The sequence below is a fragment of the Sciurus vulgaris genome (genome assembly GCF_902686455.1).
Source record: "Sciurus vulgaris genome assembly, chromosome: 9".
In the NCBI taxonomy this organism is placed as follows: Eukaryota; Metazoa; Chordata; class Mammalia; order Rodentia; family Sciuridae; genus Sciurus; species Sciurus vulgaris.
This window is the reverse complement of record NC_136469.1, coordinates 68,356,020-68,380,341: the sequence shown is the minus strand read 5'-3', so window position 1 is coordinate 68,380,341 and position 24,322 is coordinate 68,356,020. Positions and strand designations below refer to the sequence as shown.

Genomic DNA, 24,322 nt, shown 5'->3' with positions numbered 1-24,322 from the left:
CATTAGAAAAGTGTAAACTCAATTTTTTTCTCTAAGAAGGGCACCAAGTTACCTTTCTCAGTCCATTTGAAAAGAATGAAAATATGGAAAGACATTCACATTATCACTTTATAGATGCCAAAAAGTGAAATGTATAAAATCATTTGCATTTTAAATCCACAAGATCACCCTAAGCAAGATGAAGAAGATGATAGAATAGATATTGTATGAACTTGGTTGAAGTATAATAAAGAACAAACACACCTTAGAGAGCTCATCAGATTCATTGAGCAGCAAGTAATACTTTGGGGATGTGGTGGTTTACAGTGTCCTGGAAGTTGGTGCACAATACACACAGCCAGTCCACAGATCACGTGCTAACACATTTTAAACTTAGCTAGAATTTGTAAAGAAGCAGTCGAGCACAATCTTATTCTATTGTGGAAAGATTAGTTTCACTGCAAGATGGAACATTTATTAACTGAAACAAAACCAGAAGAGGGAGTACCTTTAAAAGATTATTGCAATGATTCTGGGATGTGGGGGGCAGTATAAGGGCCCTGGAGTAAGCACCAGCAACTAAAATAGAAGGGATAGATATTTGGAAATTACTTCAGAAATAGAAGTCCTTGAACTTGTGATAGATGATTGTAGGAGGCTTAGTGTCCAGGATGATGCACAGGGGCTTTATTGAAAGCTATTTTGATAATTATGTCAGCCACTGGTACAGAGAATCTAAAAGAAGAAAAAACTAATACAGGATGACAAGTTTTGTTTAGAATATACTGAGGTTATGATGCATGAAGGATATTTAAGTAGACATGTCTAGTAGGCAATTTGACCTATAGGATAAACATTATTAAAAGAGGTTACATAGGTTTTGTAATAAAATGAATATAAAGAGCAGGTATGATGTTATCACTCATGATATTGGCTTTCTGAGTATTAAGTTTCTATTTTATTATGATTTTAACAAAAGTCAAAACCTTCTGCTCTTAAGCCTCTGACATCACTAGAGTTTATGTACTGTTCTTAAAATTAATATTTCAAATTACAGTTGTAAAGGGAAATAGTATGGTAGACAAATCCAAAGGAAAAGTAATTGTAAATACATCTACAACAGTTATTTCACCATGTCATCTCCCCAATAGTCACTCGTCCTTGGTAAGCAAATATAATAATGTGAACTTGAAATAACATATTCACTAATCTAGCCAACATTTTTAATAGAAGTTAAATGCTGGGAGCATCGATGATTAACTGGTAGATATATTCACTTCTAGTGCCATTTTTGCTTATAAGATTTTGGAATATGATTTAGTAATACATAGAATGAGTATGAAAGGTATTTGCAAATTGATTATTTGATTAATTCTATACCTTCAATTTATCCTAAGGAATAATCCAAAATAAAAACAGATATGTACAAAAATGTTCAATGTGGTTCAAAAGTTAGTCTGATATACTCAAGACTTGAATAATGTAATATCAGAAAACTGCATTGCACATTCACATGTAAGGGAAAGGAGAATGAAATTGTAATATCAGAAAACTGCATTGCACATTCACATGTAAGGGAAAGGAGAATGAAATTATAAGAATTTCCATTAAACCTTGAGTCTGAAAAGATTTTCTTTTTACTCAGAAAATTATTAATAAAAGTTTATTTTCTTTTTGAGACCAATTTCACTACTTACTTTATTGCCTAGATAACATTTACATATCAAAATCATAACATTTTATCCATTTCAATGGTTAATCAATTTATAGAAAAAGAATACAAGACTTATTGTAATTGTAGAACAATGTAATTCCATCAGATAAACTAAATGTTAAGAAATAAAAATTGAAAATGGAATGAGGAGGAGAAACATAAATGTAATGAGGAGGAGGAGAATAAGGTTTCATAATCAAGGATCACTAGATATATCTAAATAAGACACGTCAAGGTCCAGAATATTGGTGTCTACTAAAAGATTTTAAAACAATATCATTAACAATTGTGTAGCAAGGGAAAAGTGTGGTGTAGGAGAAAGAAAAATGGGGCACAAATAAAGTATGTTAACACCTTACAATTTTTCCTGGGGTATCAATGGTGTCTTAAGGTAACAAATTTTAAAAAAATGAAATTATTCTTTAAATTGTTATAGTGTCCAAAATAAGTAAAAGTTAAGGAAGTTAAGAATGTGTAAATCTGTGAGACTGGGGAGAGAAAAAAGAAATTCTCATTTTTAATTTTATGTATTTTTTAACATGTGGGGATATCTAAGAACATTGCATCTATAATAAATACATTTCATCTACAATATAGTGTTCAGTTTTATAATAGTTGCTATCATTATTAATACTGAAATATTTCATTATTGATATTGAAATATTTCAATATTATATTGAAATATGCTTTATGTAGTAGGATAAAAAACTGAGTGCAAAATAATATGTGGGTGCTCTGATTGAACATTAATGAAATAGTAAGGATAATCAATGTGTACGTTGACTATAAATATGGATGTATATGGGTTTCGATCATATAACTTCCATATTTAAAATTTTGTTTTTGATTTCATAATTCCCAATGATTTAACTATAAAAAATAAACAAGATTTTTTTTCTTAAAATACAGTAAACAAAACTGGTTTGAAAACTGGTACTTATGATCTTAACCACTATTTATTGAGTTTTGGTAAAATTATAATTTCTTTGCAATGTTTTCCCCTTCCTGGACCAGATGTTTTTTGACTATATATGTCAAAAATATATATGAAAGACAGTGTGTTCTCCCTTAAACAAAAATGGAAACTTCTAAATGACTACTGAAGTGACTTAGGAAACTAAGAACAAGACTGAGTCTGGGCTCCAGTGGCAACTGTTATTAACTCAAATAATGTTTAAATTACTTTCTCAGCACTCCTCTCTGTTGTTCTTTGATTTTTTCTTCTTTCTCTTCTTTTCAGAAACCAAATTCAGAGCATTCTCTGGTTTTCATGAGCATAAATTCAACCATGGCTTGTTCTCACACTTTATTACTTTATACCCAAGTGCCGCAAAAAAGATTTCACATATTTTTCATATTCTTTTTACCAAAATTGCCATAAAACATATATTCCAATTTGGGAAATGAGTATACCCCCTAAAAATCAATGAACCATGACAGTTGATTGTACCCTACTGCTTGGCAGCGCTGGCAGTACCCACATAGCTCAGAAAAAAAAAAGATATCGTTTCCAGGAAAGTTTGTGCAGAGGGAGCAATGAGGAATGTTGAGCAGAAAATAAAAGTGTGTCCGTGTTCATCTGCAAGATGAATGCATTCAAGTAAAGATATTTTGTGTTCTTAGCCCAGGTAGTAGCACTATTTATAGCTTTCAGCAATGAGTCCCTCTCATACAACTTAGACCACCACATACCTGTTTAGATGTCTCACTGTTACCTCACTTTTCAGTATATTTACAATCTCCCATTCACCTGCATTCTGTTAGTCCTGTTTCTTGATTTCCTATGCACTCCTGTCTCCAACTGAACCCACCTCTCCGAAGGCATTTCCCATATCAGAAATGCCACCTCCCGTCAGCCTCCCAGTTGCTCAGAATAGGAACTTGGGAATCATTCTTGGCTTTTCCCTTTTCCTTAACCTACTCCACATAATTAATTACTAGTTTTTAATTTTAATTTTCTCAAGACTACAAGATATGTAGGACTCTATTCCCATCACTAAAAGATTTCTTCTGGACCATATTATCCAAATTCCTTTCTTCCCAACTTCAATTTTTTTCTGCATCCAGCAGACAGAATGATGTTGGCTAAATATCATTGAAGCATATTTCCTTAATTTCCCACTGATCTACACATGAAATCCAGTGCTGAGCAGAACCTACCATCATTCTGATACTCCCCTTCTCAGTTCTAGTCATCCTATACATTCATCGATTTCTCAAGGGGGAAAAAATAATAAAAACAACAACAACAAAAAAACTCTTCCCCATTGTCCAACTCCCAAGCATTTTCCAATTCCTTTGTCTAATACAGTTCTGAATGATTATGTTGCTCATTTTCCTTTGTATCACTTATGAAAATTTGTAAGTATAGACCAAGTATGCTTCCTTATTGGAAGTCTGTCTACCCTGTGAACTCTAATCAGTGAAACGAGGACAGTGGCATTTAATTAATTGACCTTATCCAACAAGAGCATTGTGAGTATGTGCCACTCTCTTTATACAGAACCTGCACCTCTTCTCCAGTAGCTGCCTTGTGAATTGGTGTCTTCTGCAGGAGTTGGATTCAAAAAAGACACCATGAACAATTATCCAAAAGTGTCCTAGAAATAATAAGTATGAAATAAAAATGGTCCCTCACTTAATGGGCATTCTACTTATGATTTATTGTCTTCACAAGGGTGCAAAAGAAATTGGTGTTCAGTAGAAACCGTACTTTAAATTTTGAATTTTGATCTTGTCCTGGACTAATGATATGCAGTACGATAGTCTCACGATGTTGGGCAATAGCAGTGAATTGCAGCTTGCAGATAGCTGCATAGTCACAAGGATAAAAGACCCATAGTGTAATGTACTATGTTGCCAAAGTATGATGTTTAGTGGGCTAAGGGTATTAAATGCATTTTTAATGTACAAACTTTTCAACTTAGATAGGTTTATTGGGATGTAAAATAAGTCGAGAAGCCTCTGTGTCCAAAATAATACAACAGATATTAAGCAAAATAAAATTTTATTATGTTCTGCTCAGATAAAAAGAATGAACTCTGTTTAATTTGCATAGTTAAATGTACTACAATTACTGGTGAATGAATAAAAAATTATGGATGCTTATTAAATATTTGTTGCAGTCAATTAAGTTCAGCTTTAAATATCTTTGCCTACCATTTGTTATGAAGAAACAGATACCAAAAGCAACTAAGTAATTCTTCTAGTCACAAACAATCTCTTTACATCTGCCATAACTAGATTTGCTCTTTAGACATGCATATAGAGGTGGTATTTTAATTTATATTTTCACTTTTGCTTATGAGTGTGTTGAAGGAAAATTGGTGGATAATGCATTTCATGGCTGTTAGAACTTCTTGAGTTTTCCAGTAAAACTTGATCTGTGTCTACAATTTGTCTGGTGAAATTTGATACATAGCATCATTGTTTGCTAGCTGATTGTCAACCTGTCAGGTTGTGCTGACTCTGCATGTGCTTAGTGATCTTCTTCTTGTCTCCCTTATGCTGGTGCTTCTGGAATGCTGTCATCAGCATATCACTGTTAGTGAGTGACTGCCTTGAAGAATTCTGTGACACTTCACACTTTATTATGAGAATTTATATGTACATTGAAGTTTAATCAATACCATAAAATAAAAATGCTTACAATCCCACAGAATGAATCTTCTTCAAAACAGAAGTCTTACTTTTAAATGGTAGTGATAAAGTAGGCAAGGTATAATATCCTGGTCTTCCTCATAAAAATATCAAGAAAAAACTTGATGAATCTTTGCCATATTTTTAGGATGTCTTTTCAGGCAAGTTTCTATTTTTAATAATACAGAGTTTTTTCCTATAGAAAAATTTCAAGGTTGAGTTAGGGATTTATGGTTGTTGTTATATTGGTCACCCTAATAATTCTCCTAGATCCAATTACTACACACATACATACTTTGGAGGCTTAAAAGGGAAAAATAATTGACCTTCTTTGCCTTCTGAAATTCAGAACTGTTATGGTTTGGATCTTAAATTTTCCCCAAATGCCTAAATTTTAAAAGCTTTACTGTCAGCCAGTGGTACTCTGGGGAGGTTGTGCAACCTTTAGGAGGTAGGGTCTACTGAATGAAGTCAGGTCATTGGAGGCATGACCTTAAATGGTGTATTGGGATCCTGTCCCCTTCATCTCTCTTTCTTTCCCACCCACCATGAGATGAGTGGCTTTGTTTCACCACGTGCTCCCTGACATGATGTACTGACTTTCTACAGTCCCAAAACCACAGGGCCCACAAACTGTGAACTGAAATCTCTGAAACTGAGCCAAACTAAACCATTCCTCCTTTTCAGTTGATTATCTCAGGTATTTTGTCATAGAGACAGAAAGTTGACCAACACACAAACAAATTACAAACTAGAAGATTCAGAGAAATTTAACTGAAACATAATACAATCCAAATCTGGATTAGACTGAAACCCTACGAGCATTCAGTATTTTCTTTGACCCAAAGTCAACCCCTGGATTTGTAGACATAAAGAGAAAATTGTAGACATCTCCTCCATAAAGTAGTGACCAAACTGAGATTTCATTCTGTGTGTATATTATATATAAAAAGCAAAGCATGTTACTTTAAGCCAAAGCCACCAGTTTATTGATACCAGTTTATTGATAAAGAGGAATGAGTGAGAGACAGAGATAAAAATCACAAGTGTACTTCTTGCAGAAGTCACCTCATGCAAATAAGGGCAATGGGATTGGAAAGTTCCCCTGCAAAATAGAATGTGTGCTTTTAAGCCAGGATGTTGACAATGAGGGAATGTTTGGGACTTGATGTATCAAAAAAATTCTGTTGAGCTCAATTTGCTTTAGAAGACACATTTTCTTTCATTATTTTCTCCCAATTACCTTCATTGGATGAATCACCTCATTAATTTCTCACAATATAATTCAAGCTGAGTGAGAATGAAGTACATAAGCTTCTCTTCAAATAAAAGATGTTGTAATCCATGCATGATTTTCTCATTTGATGTTATAGCCCTGATTCCACAGACACATGTAAAATTTGTACCTTTTTTTTTTTTGGTTGTCGATGGACTTTTATTTTATTCATTTATTTATATGCAGTGCTGAGAATTGAACCCAGTGCCTCACATATGCTAGGCAAGTTCTCTACCTCTAAGCCACAACCCCAGCCACTGTACCTATTCTAGTCTTCACCTTTCATCACCTTCTCCCTTTCTTTTGTTTCAGCTTAAAACATTTGTGCAACCTGGAATTAGAGAAGAACCCCTTAGCTCATATTTCATTTCCAGTCTTCCTGTACTCCAATTTATATGCCGTATAAATGCCAGAAGTTTTACTAGACTTGTCACTTCGACAATATTAACTTCTGAAAAACAAATGCTTCTACAGATGTCAAGTTCATCAGCTGATCTCTGATGCCACTCAAAGCTCATGTATCTTCTCTCATTCACCTATTTCCTGCTCTCATTCACCTACTTAATTTACTCAAAAAAATATTGAATACTTAGAATGTTCCCAGAACCCAGAATGTACTTAGATCAGTGTGGAGTCATTTTGGCTTTAAAAATACATGGTCCTTGCTGTGAGAACTTACTGATAGTGCTGAAGTCAGACCAAGTACAGAAAAACAGATGAATAAAAGAGATAGGTGCCAGTTAAAAGGAAAGTCATTTAGTAAAAAGAGAGAAAGTTTAAGACAGAGAATCGCCTAGGGAGGGGAGTCAGCTTTAAAAAGGTTTTGTCAGAAACAGTAACACTTAATATGTAGAACCTTCCTGATGGAAGGAACAGCATGTTAAAATTCCTCATGTGGGAAAATTCTTAGTCCAATCAAGCAACTGAAAGAAGATTAGTGTGAGGAGAGTCAAGTTTGCAGGTGAAATCGTGGTATGACATGAAGGTAGCAGAGTAGATTAGGGCCATATGAGGCCAGGATTATACATCATGGTAAAAAGTTTATTTATTATTCTGTAGAGCCAAACTGTGCAATAGAAATATAAAACAAACCATAAGTGGTAGTCACTTCTACAATTTAATATTTCCAATGCATTTTATTTAAATTACCATTTTCAAAATAGTATGATTTTAAGGATGTAATAAGTATAAAATCATTCACAGGATATTTTATTAATGAAATTTTTTAATATTAATTCTTCAAAATTCAGTATGTATTTGATACTTGTGTCAGTTTGGATATCCTACTTATAAGGTGCTCACTTGCCACTCCTGACTAAGAGGAATAGGAAATTACAATGGGTTTAAAGCAAAAGAGAGATGTGGTTCAAATTACATTTTCATGTCATTTGGTTATCATTTACAGAAAGTATGGAATGAAGAAAGTACATGTGAAGATGAAAATCAGTTAGGAGACGGTGTGTAAGTTTCCTTAAGATCTGGTCCCAAAGCACCACACATTAGCTGACTACACAATAGCAATCTGTTCTCTTACAGTTCTGGATACAAACATACTGAAATCAACGTGTTGGTGGGACACCTCCCTGTAGGGGAGGATTGTTCTTTGTCCAGCATCTGTGGCTGCTGGAAATTCTTGAAGTTGCTCAGCTTTGGACCTGCTATTGAGTTTCCTGTTGCCCCTGCCAGAGTTCTTTTTCTATTCACACTTGAAAAAATCCTACTTGATAAAAAAAAAAAAAAAAAAGTTACTTGGCGTGTAGATGAGATGTGCACTTAACTTCTACCTCTGTCTTTACACAGCCTTCTCTGTATTACTATTTCCAAATGTATCTCTTCTTTCAAGGACACCAGGCTAATTAGACTTATGAATTAATTCATTCATTTACCTCTATGACTTCTGCAAAGACAGTTTCCAAATGAGGTCCATTCATACCTTCTAAGTAGGCATAAATTTTGAGGGAACACCATTCATTCCATGAGGATTTTATTTCAATACATGGGGTATTGGAGTAGAAGGTATTGGTGATCTGTACACACCCAGCACATGCCTCTGCTCCACTCCCCTTCATCCATCACCAAGGTAGTGGAGTAAGGCAGTAGATATAAAAGGAAGGAGGTTGTGATTGCAAAATGAATTCTAGTGATGTAATTAAATGATGTCTTGGATATTGCAGCCACAGAGCCAAAGCTGCAAGCTGTTTCCTAGTCACAAAGCCCCTCGTCGTTTTCCTGATCAGTCACTCAATGCTCACTGTTACGACTCTGAAATTTCATGTTCTTAGCCTCTAAGAGACCTTATTCAAAGCCATCACCTTCATGTCTCTCTTTATAAGACTTTTCTTAATTTAGTTTTACATTATTGACAAGAAGATTAAACTAGAAGTATTGGATTAGCCTGTCATAAGTACTAAATAAATCAAATAAATACTTGTTTAATCCACCATTAGTGAAACTTTGCTGGTAACTATATATAGTAAAATGTGCTCTGAAAACTTTGGAAATAGAATAGAATTAGAATTAATTAGAATTCATATGTAAAACATCATTTAATTCTTTTTAAGAACCTCACCTGCTTTGTATCTAAAACATTGGTAAGGGTATCTAGATACAAATATTCCTCACAATTTCAGCCTCTTAAGATACTAACATTCCTGGATTACATTTTGATCAGTCTATTTCTTTCTTAAATGAAGTGACTTAAACCCTTCTTTAATCTTAAACTTAAAAATACTTTTAGTTTGTGCAATCTTATAAATTCTATAAATTTAAAACATGCTGTATAATGGGTTAAATTGCATGTCTTACAAAAACTCGCATGCAAACCAGTGTCACAGTGGTGTCAGGGGGTGGGGGATGGCAGATGTCAGGCAGTTTTTCTGGTTCAGTTATCATAAGATGCAATGAAAATAAATGTTTTCCAGGTGTTCATTTTATTGATTTATTGACATTTAATCTTTCTTTTTGCTCTTACTGTGTTGACCAATTTTTTAACATTCAAACATAAAATAAACCTCTTTTTTGTTCTTTTCTGTACCTTTTTAAAACTTCACAATGCTTTCCCTGAGATGTGTTGACCAAAACACCTGCAAGCACATCTCAGTAGTAGGGCTAACATTGGTGAGTCCCAGGCCAAAATTATGAATAGGTGTTTACAGAATGTGTCTTCATATTGAGGTTACAAATCACACTTTAAAAACTGCTGAATAAAATATGCTCTATTCTCCTCTCTTGGCAAATATACTTTGCCTGTGACTTGAAAAAGAAATGTTCAAATTGCAGATATTTGAGGGACACCATCACATTCTGTGCAGATGCTTAGCAATGTAAAGAGAGTAGACCTTGGCTCCAGCCCTACATATCTGTCTATCACAGTTCTATCCTTCACACAATCTCTGTACCCTCCACCAACCAGCCACTCATGGCTGATTCTTGAATTGACCGTCAGGAGGACTGATCCAGACATACCATGAACTGGGCACTGAATGCCAGCGTTTTGGATATCTGGGTATGGTGTGGAAGGAAGGAATAGTGTATGATTGGAACACTTGCCTAATCCTGACAGAATCCTCTCCATATGGGTGGAGGCATGGCAGACAGCCAGAGCTGGGTCCTCTAACACAGATGCCTCCTCCAAGTCTGATGATATTATTGAATGGTGAACTATTGAAGAGTACAGCTAGCATCAGCACTTCTTATTTAAATTCCAATATCCATTTTTGAAACTTGGTGATGGTTGCATAGAGTTTCTTTTTATTATTTGCCTTATATTTTATTACCAATTTCCCTTAACCAAAACTAATATTAATGTTACTAAAGCAAGAGTTGTCTGCAGCATGTACACTGAAGCTAACATTATAGCATAGGGTTTTGCAAAACTATTTTTTTTTTTATTTTTATTTTTTTGGTGCTAAGGATCAATCCCAGGGTCTAGCACATGGTAGGAAAGTGTTCTACCACTAAGCTACATCCCTAGTCCTCTAAGAAAGAGCTTTATTGTAGACCCGTGAACAAGGAGACAGAAGGAGAGAGGCTCATATCTGTCTGGGGTAAGAGGGAATAAAGGGAAATAAAGGATTACTTGGTTGTAACCCCCTTGGTCTTATTGGAATAGTTTGTATCCAGCAGGCAATCCAGCTAGAACTTGCAGATATTTTTTGATTGGGAAGTTTCAAGGTTCTCTGTTATTCTGGTTGATTATAGCTGTTGACAGGTCCCCTTTCTTCAGATCTAGAGCCAGGAGTCCTTGTTTTTGTTCATTGGATTCAGCTCATGGGAGACTTTTGGTTCTGTCAAATTCTTTTCTTTTTATTTTTTTGTTTTAATATTTTTTTAGTTGTCAATAGATTTATTTATTTATTTATATGTTATGTTGAGTATTGAACCCAGGGCCTCACACATGCCAGGCAAGTGCTCAAACACTGAGCCACAACTCCAACCCCCACTGAGCCACAACTCAAATTCTTAAGGTCATTTTAGGTTAGGTTGTGCACCTGCTTCCTGAAAAGCATCTTTATCAGCTTCGAATAGCAGGGAATTTGTTGTTTCATGGTTGAATTTCATTAATAAAACTTAACATCTTCCAGAAATTTTAAGTTCTATTTCAGGAGGTTTATTTGCGTGGTCACTCTTGGGTTTATTTATAATTCTACTAAAGTTCTCAGTGATATCCACTCATTAAAACTGGTTGAAAATAATCAAAGAGATTTGTGTAATGTTGCCTTTTCATTCCTGAGTTTATCCTTGGCATTGCTATCATGGTTTCAGTCATTTTCTTTGTAGTTTTTTGCTTTTGTTTTATGTGATTAATCTCTGATTACTGACATTAAAGTCTATTACAAGATGATATTACAAATTATAAAAAAATTACAATTTTTTATGAAAATTACAAATTACAAAAAATACAAGAAGATATTACAAATTCTTTTTGATACACCTAATTTCTAGCTTAAACTTGATTCAGGACACTGAATTTTCATGTGATAAATTTTAGAAGCTAGCTTTCCCCCTCATTTAGTGTCAAATTTTCAGGATTTTCAGCATTTCTCTTTCAATAAGCATAACCTTTAGCTCCATGACTTATTATCTAAATTTAGGAATATGTTATTTTAAGCAGGCTTTATATTAATTTGGTTTTTAAAAAATTTAATTTCCTAACTTAAACCTACTACTTGCCAAACTTTCTTTAGCCAATTTGGGATAACAATACATGTGCATTTTTTCCCCTTTAGATTCAAAGTGCATACCACAGTGTTTAATCATCATCACATAAATTCCTATATCAACTTCTGATAAAATCATTGAGCAAAATTTTAAGGTTTGATCCGATTCCACTTATCTATTTTAATTTTTGTTTAGTGTCTTTTTAGAGTCCTGTCCAAAAAATCCTGCCCATCCCAATGTCCTGAAGCATTGTCTGTTTTCTTCTGATAATTTCATAGTTTCAGGTCTTGCATTTAAGTCTTTATTCCATTTGAGTTGGTCTTATATCTGGTGAACAGGCAGGTATCTAGTTTCATTCTACAAAGCCACCTAAATAAAAATACTTTTATGGCAATCATCAACACAAATGATAAATTCTGGTGAGAATATCAAGGGAAATGAACACTTAAACAATATTGGTGGGGTTTATATTAATACAACCACTATGGAAATCAGTATGGAGGTTCCTCAAAAGGCTGTAATGGTATACCATATGACCCAGCTATACAACTCCTCAGTATTTATCCAAAGAACTAAGTCATCATACGATAGCAATACATGCATAGCCATGTTTAGCAGCACAATTCATAACTGACAAGTTCTGGAACCAACCTAGGTGTCTGTCAATTGACAAATGGATAAAGATTATGTGGTATACATATGCACAATGGAGTTTTCCATGGCTGTAAAGAATAGAATTATGTCATTTGCAGGAAAACAGATAGAACTTGAGAGCATTGTGTTAAGTGAGATAAGCCAGACTCAGAAAGTCAAGGGTCATATGTTTTCATAATAAGCCAGACACAGAAAGTAAAGCGTCATATTTTTGCTCATATGGAAGATAGAAAGAAAGGGAAAAATGGTTTTCATTTTAAAAAGTAGGGAGACCAGTAGAGTAGAGAGAGAATTAGGATTGGGGGAAGGAAGGAGGATAGGGAAAGAGAATGTAATAGGAATTGAAATTGATCAAATTGTGCTATGGTGCATTTATTAATTTATCACAATGAATTCCAGTATTTCGTAAAATTATCATGCACCAATTTAAAGATTAAGACTTTGTTTAAAAAATCAGTTTCACTACCTTGTCATGTTTTTCTTTTTTATCATATTTCCTCCTCTTCAATACTTTCTCAGTGGCATGTGCTTGATACGAATGCAAATGTAAAATGTTGCACATGCCAGCGGTACCTATTTTTTGCCCTCTAGCATTCAATAGAAATATATTTTTGATGAAATTTAAATTAGAAGTCCTAAAAGACATTGGAGACCAACTTTTTAATATGGAAAGCATGTGTTCTAAAGACAGATTCTATCAGTATTCAATGTATAACACACACACACACACACTCCCAAAACTATTGTAAGAGCTTATGCAGAGTATTTTCTCTGCTTAAACTGATAATACCATTGCTATTGAAGAATTTCATGCCTTTTCAAAATTTGTTTTTTACTTCTTTGCTTTTTCACATTTTTTCCAATTTTGTGTTATAATTCTACATTAAATTGATCATTCTATTTGTAGCTCATGCTCCAACATGCATTATTGATATATTTATAATAAAGGGTATTCCATGGAATTATAACCTTTAAAGGAAATACATTGGTAAATCATAAGCAGTCTTTAAAGTGTTTCCAGAGCAAAGTCAAATAACTTAGTAGATCCTCAAAAGATTATGTATGGGGAGGGCGAATATCAATAACAATATTCAATTAATTATTATGTAATACATTTACATGTGCCTAGAATATCAAGAATATCAATAACACCTGTAATTACTGCCTGTGAAGTAACTATAAGTAATTGTTTTCATTTAGGTATTTTTAAATTATTGTTGTTTTGCATTGATCAGGATATTGGTTATAAAACTATTTGAGTTTTGTATCTGTCTTTATTTGAATTTCCTTAGGTTCATTACTCAGGCCAATGAGCCAGAGTTTAACAGACCATTCAAGTCCTATCCTAGGACAGAAGCCCTTAGCAATAAAAATATGAGGTGAAGCATAATAGGAACGTTTGCTAGCTATTTTCCCTTGTTCTCTAATTTATACACATAGTGTAGGTACTTAAAAAATTTGCTTTTCAGATGTTTTTGATTGCATCTATCTTCAAAGTAGATAATCAAATTTTTCTGAGCAATGTTTCAACCATAGCAAACATTAACTGCTTTCTCTACCTGTTTTCTAACTCTTTCTGTTCTTCCCCAACACCCATCCTAATATAAGTCTAAATAAACACAACGTGCTCCTGCTTATTTAAATTTGGACAATGCAGACATATTCTCACCTAACTTTTTTCAAACAATTATAATTTTACCTCACATCACATCTTGAATTATCTAATCTGCATTTTATTTTTCACTGAATAGCTGTACCAGAATTTTTATGACTAGGGATATTCTAAAGTATGAGACATTAATAGTACCTACAATCTTTCATTTCTGTTTTATGATAAAACAAACTATGTTTACCTAAATTATGTAGAGACTTCATTCAAAATCCCAGATAATCTTGCAAATCCCAGACCAAATGAAGGAATGATGCAGAGGGGAGGGAAAGGGAAACCAAGGGAGGAAGCAAGGAGGAAAAGGTGAGAGAGGGAGAGGAAGAGTTTTGTGTAATTGGAATTCTTAGAAGTGAGGTTCTTTGATAACTACTGAAAATCCTAGAAAAATTGGAGGTCAATTGTAGTAGTTTTTTTTTTTTTTTAACCATTTAAGTATTATAAAATATTTTATTAAGCATTCGAAAGAAAATAAAATGAAGGGAATTTTTCTTTAAGGTAAGTGAAACTGATTCACATGAATTCTTTGGGAACTTTCTCAAACTAGTTAAACTTTTTAGGCTTCATTTTTCTCATTTCAAATGGACAGTAACAGAAGCCAGGTCAGGCGGTGCACTCCTAGTAATTCCAGCTACTGCAGGAGGCTGAGGCTGGAGGATTGACAGTCCTGGACAACTTAGCAAAACCTCATCTCAAAATTTAAGGGCTGGGGATGTGACTCACTGGTAAAGAGCCCTGGGTTTAATTTCCAGTGGGTGTAGGGAAAAGTAGGAGAAAGATGACAAGAGAACCCAAGATGAGATGTAGTCATAAGAGCACAGATCTCTCAGCTGTGCTAGGCACATGTAAACGTGTTATATAATAATTAAGTCCAAGATTCTATTTTATTTTATGTGACACATTTAGGAATGAGAAGAGAAGCCCACACATTAAAGTCTAGTTAAATTAATTGACTAAGAATTAGTACACTTGCCTTTGAAATATGAAATCCCAGACTTCCTTTGGGTATTCATTCTCTCACCCAGTTATCAGAGTTGAATTAGTGTCAGTTCCTTAAAATACAGACTTCCAAATGTATAGGGATTCCTAGAATGATTCAAGAAGCATAAGAGTTTTAACACAAACTAAATTGAATCTCCTGGCTATCTCATGTATTAAAAATGCTTTGGTTTTAAATATAAATATTCCCAAAATGAGATCAGAAAAATCATATCAATTTAGTTATTAAGAACAGCTAATATAGCATAAACAAACAGTCTTAGATTCAAGCAAATCATGTCTCTAACATTCAACTATGGTTCTGACTCCATAACTCCTAGACTATAAGAAAACATTCCTAAAGGTAGGATAGTTGTGACATGAAAATTAAAACTCTCAATATTGAAGCTGATTTGAAAACCACCAACAAACTGTATACACAGAGAAGATCATGAATTGCATACTAATCAAATTTTAATAAGTTGGAAATATTAGTGTAGAAGCACATGACTTACCAACAATGCAAAAAAAATTTTTTTTCATTTTTCAGGAAAAAGTTCAGCATTTACAGAAGGCTTTTGCTTCAAGAGTAGATAAATCCACACAGACTGAACTTCTAAGCTGTGATGTAAGTAGCTATGTAAAACCATTTTTATCTTCTTTATTGGTATTCAGACCTCCACAGTTTATTTACCTCTGCTGTTGCTGTGTCCATGCATTGATTTAACAGGATTTAGTGGTACACCATTAGTCTTTTGCTCTTGAACAATCCCAAAATACCTTCCAGAACTAAAAAAGATAATTGCAGGCACCAACTAGCATAGTAATGTCTTATTAATGTTTTTAAACTAACATCTCTAATACATTCCTTTGAATTGTAAAATTGGAGACATGTGGAAGATACATACTAGAATACTAGGGCAATTTATTTTTAAGAAAGTACTAATTTATCTATTAACAATTTAATGAAATTATTATGTTTGCAATCACCAAGGGCCAAGCACATGATTTTTAACATGCAAGAACACAAAAGGAAACAACTTTGCAGAGAATTTTACAATAATTGTTTGGCTGTTGGACTTCAGAGCAAGAAACAGAAAGTGATTTAATTGAAAGTATTTTTTTCTTAGTGTGAAATATTGAGTTTTCAAAAAAGAATAGTAAAACATGTTCTAAAACACATTGCTTCTAGTAACACTGGATAAGTATGAAAACATTTTATATAAATACCCATCTTAAACACAGCTATTAAATTCATATTTTGCCTGAATTCATGACTTTAAACTTTCCTTCAATGAAAAATAAAGGAATTACTTTGTTATTTTGTAGTTAAAACTTGAGAGAACCCTCCCTTCTATTTAAAAATTTTATTTATAGTTTTAGCATTTTTTGACAAAATAGATTAGATAGAATTTCAAGTTTTATGAAATTCTGTTATCTGTATATCCTCATTATGTGAAATAACATTAAAGTGATTGTTACTTTTCTGTTACCTGTATACTATATTAACATACAAGTTTAGTATACTTAATATATAGAGATACTTTTTTCTCAAGAAAAAAAATGAAAGTTTTAAATTCTGACACAAATTGTTTTTTGATACTTATGTTTTTCCTTATTTAAAAACCATTAAAGCTATGCTTCCTTTTTGAATTTTTCTATCACATTAATTTTTGTGTTTAATCGAGATATCTATTTTTCTTGTGACCACAGTGCATCCTGATTTACAGCATTATATATTATTGAAATGATGTTGGTCATCATTTTTATTTATTTTTATTTTTATGTATTTATTTTGGGGAGAAGGTACTTGGGATTGAACTCAGGGTCATTTGGCCACTAAGCCACATCCACAGCCCTATTTTTTATTTTCTTTAGAGAAAGGGTCTCACTGAATTACTTAGAGTCTTGCTTTTGCTGAGGCTGGCTTTGAACTCATGATCCTCCTGTCTCAGCCTGCCAAGCAGCTGGGATTACAGGCATGCACCACAGCACCCAGTCTGGTTGTCATTTTTAAAAGAAAGTGTTTTTTTATTAAATTTGAAGAGAATTTACAGGTTATTGAGTATTTATCTCTTTTGGAAGACATTTTTTTCCAACTAAAATTTTTCAATACCTATTTGTGTATCAGTACCCAGAATATAAATCCAAATATACTTTTACAAATAATAACCCATGTATTTATACATCTGCAAGTCAGAGACTCTTACAATAAGAACGACGAAACCATATTTCCCACCAAATTGTATTTCAACATAACAATATAACAGTGCTGCAGGTTATCTTAGAATCCATCTACTTCAAATCCCTCAGCTTTTAAGTAAGTTAACTGAAATCCAGAATGGTAAAGTCATTTGCCTGCAACATATAATCTTAGTTAAGAGTGTATATTCTGTTATAAAAAGTAATATGTTCTTAACACAAGGGAAAGGAAAAACACTGTGCATGTTGACTCAAATATTCCATTTTAATCCTTTCAATGAAAAGATATTTTGGAGACTGAGTTTTCGCTCCCTGAATGACAAACAGAAATGTAAAATGCAAGACTTTTATGCAACACTGTCAGTTTTATGTAATACTAGCAGTGACTGCATATGAGAATTGGTTACTGAGGAATGGATGATATTTCTGAGGAAATAACTAAGCTGTGAATGGTTATATCCTAACACCATAGCTACCAGTAGCCTCTTATGAATGTGCCCATCTGTGCCTCATAATTTTCTCATTTCTACAAAATTTCTTAGGTCAACAATGTTTACTAAACATGTAAATACAAATAAAAAATTAAACCACGGAAAATAATATTTCTCCTAAAATCTTAATTTTTTGAGCTTGTTTTCATATGTGACAGTAATAGCTAAATGTATTTCACTGTATTGAATTAGGGTGAAGGAATAATTCTTCATTGGCAATGAGTTTTTTAAAGAACCCATGTATACAAGTCTGTTATAATTTGAGTATAATAAGAATCTGTTTTATTAAAGATTTCATGTTTCACATTTCCTGCTGATACATTCTAAGACATAATAATCAGAATCAATGAATAGAAATGAATGAAGGCAAGTGGATATAACTTTAGTAATAGGACATTTTGTGAAAAACTGGGAAGGGAAATATTTTAAATAAAAAATTAGGAATGTGTAAAATAGTTAAGGATGATGAATTACATGACTATTTGGAAGTATGTGATTAATCTGTATTATAATTTCTCACATGACCAGGAAATATTTAATATACTTTTAAGATATTATAAATATAAATAATATTTCTACATTAAAAGTAATCATTTGTTATTCTTCAATTTAATACTTTGTTTTACATTTTTATTTATATATTTATATTTTGAATTTACAATTTTATATTTTATAAGTTTATATTTTAGTATGTTTTATTTTTTAATTTTATATTTAATTTTTACATTAAATTTTAATTTTCATGAATGTAGGATACATACATATACATGGTATCTAGTTATAAATTTAAAAGTAGTGCTTAAAAGAAAAAAAGGACAAAATCTTGTAGAAATCTTGTACATTATAACTGATTATTATATTCTGTCTTCTTTATAAAGCTGCCAATATTGGCCATAAACTGTTTACTGATCATTCGGGATCATGTTTCAGGTTTATGAATATCAGAATACATGAGACTACAAGTCATCATAAATATCACTTTTTTAAGAGATAATTATTGCTACACATTTTGAATACTGATCATTCAGGATCATGTTTCAGGTTTATGAATATCAGAATACATGAGACTACAAGTCATCATAAATATCACTTTTTTAAGAGATAATTATTGCTACACATTTTGAATAAGATCTAAAGTTGAATTCACAGAAAACACTGATCTGAAGGAAATCTACTAAAAACCCACTATTGTGAGTGAGTTTAAAGGCTGTGCAATAAACTTCTATCCGGAAAAGATTTATCAGGAGTTTTGAAACTAATATCAGTGTGTATACAATGTGCTCTGATTTCTAATGCACCTGGCAAGAATTTTTTATAAAACAAATTCAGTGATTCTTAGCACAGGCCCAAAATGACAATACTTCTTGTGATGAGGAAAACTGTTGAATAAATGATGAATGTGCCTTAAATAATCAATGCCAATTTAACCCTTTTCACCTTCCTCTTTCTGCACAGGCTTAGTTTATTGAAAGATCAAAGAATAATTTCTTTGGTGTCACTTGTGTTTTTAAAACATGATGGAAGATGAATACATATAGTCAAGTAGCAATGTTGCCCATTGTAAAATTACATTAACAGGCAGGGAAGATTTTTCTGATAGCATCAACTATATAAATAGATGCTTCAACATAGCACATATGCTATCCATAAATATTTTATAGCTCAAATTACTGAAACTAATTTTTGATTAAAGTATTTGAGAGGAAATAGGCAAAGTACTAGAGTGAAGATCTTATATTCTGAGAATAAGAAAATTTCTGTAATTTTATTAATTTAACATGTTGATAGTATATTTACTTCCTTGTTAGATTTTAAAGAAGACTTTTAAATAAATGTTATTCACTCTAAGTATAAAATTTCCCTTTAATTAATGCACATATTTGACTCAATAGTTAAAAATCCTCTAAATTTCTCTCAAAGCCAAAGGCACTGAAGTTTTGAAAAAATATTTCCTACTTTCATTGCCATGTGTTTTACACCTATATTTAATAAATATTTATTAGTCTTGAACTTGAAAGATATTATTCACCTTTTTGAAAGAGCTTTGAGGTTATCAGATAGTTCATCAAATATTACATTTTTATTAAGTTGTATTGTCTAAATATCATTAGTGATTTTCATTTGTCCCTTCAAAATTGGTCACATTGTGGCATTGCACATAATCTTTCTCAGTATAAGTAAAGCATGAATCAATTTTGTAATGGATTCTCATTCCTTTGTGTGTTTTTCAAATATTTTAATGCCCTTTCCAAGTGATAAAATTTGCTTTATAGCAGCTGCTATTGTAGCTCAGTGGTAGAGCGCTTGTCTAGCATGCGTGATGCACTGGGTTCAATCCTCAGCACCACATAATAAATAAATAAAGGTATTGTGTCCATCTTACAACTAAAATATGTTTTTTCAAAAAGACTTCCTTTATACTTACAGCTTCTACATTTAAGTTAGGAAATAATAATAATAATAATAATAAAATGTGCATTATGAATGACCATATTGACAAACTTCTCCATTCTACTTTCATCAGATTTAATTTTGTGTGTGCTTCTAGCACAGATAGCATACAGAGTTCTTAAAAATATGAAAATAGTTTATCGTGTCCTATTCATATAAGGAATAAAAATGATTAGTTTCACTGCAATTGTTCTATTAGCTATTAGATAGAGAAGGAGAGATTTTTTGTTATGCTAATATTTATGTTAGCCTTTGCATTAAGCCCAATTCTAAGAACTAAATAACTTTTAGTTAAAGCTCTCTCATCCAGCTACTGATAATCTGTGGTTTATTAAAGCTTTCTGTTTAAGTTTCTTTCATTGCTATCATCTTTCTTAAAGTTAGTATGTCTGATCAAGCATTAATGTTCCCTGGCATTTGTTAGAAAAAAACAATACTTCTTCCCACATACTTCATTTATTTATATTCACTTATCTCAGACATCTTTGTTTATTTTACAATTTTTAAAAATCATATTTATAAACTGGGTTACATTTTCTGAGTTTCCTCTTGGACATAATTTTTCATATTACATTGAAGATAACTTTTAGACAAGAACATTCATTAAAAACACTAACAGGATACATGATCATTTGCCACGGATGCTTATTAACATGTAACAGGGGTCTAGGCTTAATATTTGCTGAATTAATGCATGGATAGATTTTCGAAAGTAATGTTCTAAGGGCATCACTTTTGAAAACCTATCCTTGCATTAATTCAACAAATATTGCTATTTCCCCTAGGAGCCAGTTTCTTCTCTAGGTACTTGGAAACATTCTTTAACCAAACAACAAATATTCCCACATGGAGTCTGCAATTGCTAAGTGCATACTTATACAATAAGCATGATAAATAAGCAAATTATATAATATGTTAAAAAGTGCTAATTGTAATGAAAAAAGAAAAATACTTGAGGAAATGATAATTGTGAGTGGATCAGGTAGGAGTCAGAAGTATGATCAGAAATTTTAAACAAGGTGATCTGGGTAGGTCTGAGGCTGATATGTGAAATTTGAAGAAGATCAAGTGAAAATCATATTTAATAAAAAATTTTGTAGTATGATCCTTTGAAAATTCCTCAGAGGCCCTTCAGTCAGTAACAAATTGCTTTACCTTTGCTACATCCCCAGATAAGAAGAGTCAGCTTCATTTATAGGCCATGTGAAAAAATGTATTCTGTTCTATTAAACCTAGAAATGGATCCACTAATCAAGAGGCTCACACTGAAGAATCACAGCCCACCTGAGGGAAAAGCACACTCAGGCCTCCATGTATATTCACTTGGCATAAGCACTGAGGACTAAGATAGGAAAAATCAAACACAGCATATAAATTGCATTTATTTTTATACTGTTTCCTCTTGTATGATCTCTTCTTCCTTCTCTTCCTTCTTCTCCCTTTTAACATACTAATGAACGTTCCCCTCACACTTTCAACCACCTTGCTCTCTTCTGAATATGCCATTCAACAAGAGCAGGCAAAGTTGAATTTATATACACTGTCATCCTTCAATATCTAAGGGGGATTGATTCCAGGACCCCCATCCAAACCCTCATGTGTACATCCTCCCATATACTTTAAGTCATCTCCAGATTACTTGTAATGCCTAATACCACGTAAAGACTATGTAAGCAGTTGTTAAATTGTTTTATTTAGGCAATTATAAAGAAACAAATCTGCATGAGTTTAATACAGATTTTATCTTCTGATTATTTATGATCTATTGTTGGTTGAATCCACTTAGAACCTATGGATGCAGAGGGCCAACCACACTTAAAATGTGTATTCTGACCTCATTGTATATCAGCACTTTCTTATCACAAGATGTAGTAGTAAAAGTACACAGATGTAGAAAGAACTCAATAAATAGTGACATGAAATAATAAATAAATGATTAATCTCTTTATAATACTAAAAATCTATAACAGATCAGTATACATTGTTTTAGTTTATTCAGAAAAGCATGCAGATGTGGATATTGCTACATTACATTATTATTCTATATTACTTTTCTATGTCCAACAATTACTTGAAAATGATTACCATATGCCATTTAGAAAACTGTATGAAGTGAAGATCTTCATAGACAACCAGTAATTTTACAACCAGTAATTTAAAAAACAAGTGCCAATAAGTGGTTGCTCTTATAACATTACACTGGGAGCTTCTTCCTAAAATCATGTCTTTAAAGTCAGGTCTTCCCTGGAGCGCCTCTGAGTCTTGAATTCAGGTGATGACTGCATCAAATTAGAACCAATTAACTGTCAACACTTTTGTTAAGAGAATTTATGATTTAAATCCTTGTAGGAAAAAAAAATAGCAAGCCTAGATGTCAACTATGAAGGTTTTTATAATCATGAAAATATTCATTAAAATGAAGCAATAAAAGCACACAGGGAAGGAGGAGACAGGGAAGCTGCTGGTCAAAGTGTACAAAATTTCAGTTTGAAGAATAAATTTTGATATTCCACAGCCAGGAGACCATAATCAACCTTTATGTACTGTATATTTAAAATGACTAAGAATATTTTACCACAAAAAAGGATAAGTGAAGTGATAGATATATTAATTATCTTGAGGTAATCATTCCACATTTCATACTATGTCAAAACACAGAATTTTACCCCTTACATATATGCAGTTATTATTTGTAGATTAAAAATCATACATTTGTTAAAATTTCACATACAGAAACATTTTATTTAAACTATGAACCATTGATATTTGCTGAAACTATGTTGATTTAGTAGTAGTTTTGGTAATAGAGGTAAAGAAGTATATATTCATTGAAAAGAAATGTTTCCCAGTTTGTCTACTTCCAAATCATAGAATTCTATTTGTATAGGAAATCTAAAGTTAATTCCAAAATGTTCTAATATTTCCTTTGACTTTAGAAGTTTTTTGGTAAATAATGTGATAAATGACATTGCCATTATAATAAGGAGACCCTTCTGAAGGAAGTTTTGCTACTGTTTGGAGGAAAAACAAAAAGTATAAACTTAGGAATCTCTCACTACCTAGTTATGATATAGCTAATCAGAATGTGTATGAAATTGTTCTAAGACTTTGCTCAGGTACATAGTCATCAAAAGTGCTGCTTTCTTTCGATATGGTCTATATTCAGAAAAATCTACAAAAGCAAATTTGTCTTTGAAACATATTTGTATCATTTGTATTATGTATTTGATATATATATATATATATATATTTCATATATATCCCCAATATATATGTGTGTGTACGGGTAGGTGTGCATGTGTGTATGCACACCAAAATGCATACTCTATAAATAAACAAGTACAAAGACAGACACACACAAAACTGTATGATATGACATAGGACTACAAAAAAATTCTACTTTTATTTGCAATATTGTCATTTTACAGAAGTTAGGATTAGGCATGAATCCATTAAATTTTCTGTGCATATAATAAGATTTAATGGAAATCATATCACATTAATGTTTAAAATGGCTGCTTAAATTTTAATGTGATTAAATCATATTTATGCAACTATTAACTGGGCATATTTATGACCCAGCTTTATGATACTTAATAAAACTTAATTTTAAAGTGGCTTATTTTGAAGACAATAGTCAAATTTAACTCTTAGAAAAATTAATCTTCCAACAGGCAACAATTATAAATCTATAGACATTCTAAAACAATAATGGTAACAATTTTTGCCATGATATAGGTACGACAGTATTTTATTTTTCACACTACTCTGTAACTCCTGGCTTCTCAGTTAGATCATGGATGAACCTTTGTTTCAGTGGGCTATCAAATTTAATTAATTAAATTATTTTCCCTTCAGCTTTCCTGTTTGATTTTGCTATTCTCTTTGACAACTCTACTTGAGATTCATTTAGAAACAAAAAAAGGATAATATCTATAAAGAACATTACTCTTTTAATGGATTTTGTGCATCAAAAATTTTTTCAGATACTTGATTCATGCTTTGACCAGCTTATACCTTTTGTCAGTAAAATATCTGAATTGATTTTAAGGGGAAATAAACATTGAAATGTTTAGATAATTAGGGTTTCAAAATAAAGATGAAAAATGGTT

The 24,322-nt window shown here is 32.3% G+C and overlaps 1 protein-coding gene across 10 annotated transcripts in view; it reads left to right on the top strand.

Moving 5' to 3' along the window:
• CCSER1 (coiled-coil serine rich protein 1) overlaps positions 1 to 24,322 on the top strand; it is a 1,261,997-nt gene that overhangs the window by 692,956 nt on the left and 544,719 nt on the right. For 9 of the 10 annotated variants that reach the window (XM_079153245.1, XM_079153247.1, XM_079153248.1 and 6 more), the window contains exon 9: positions 15,617 to 15,694. In XM_079153245.1, coding sequence (XP_079009371.1) covers positions 15,617 to 15,694 — 78 coding nt within the window. Of the gene's footprint in view, positions 1 to 15,616; positions 16,407 to 24,322 lie in introns of those variants that run through there. The other variant, XM_079153252.1, reaches the window with a different exon arrangement.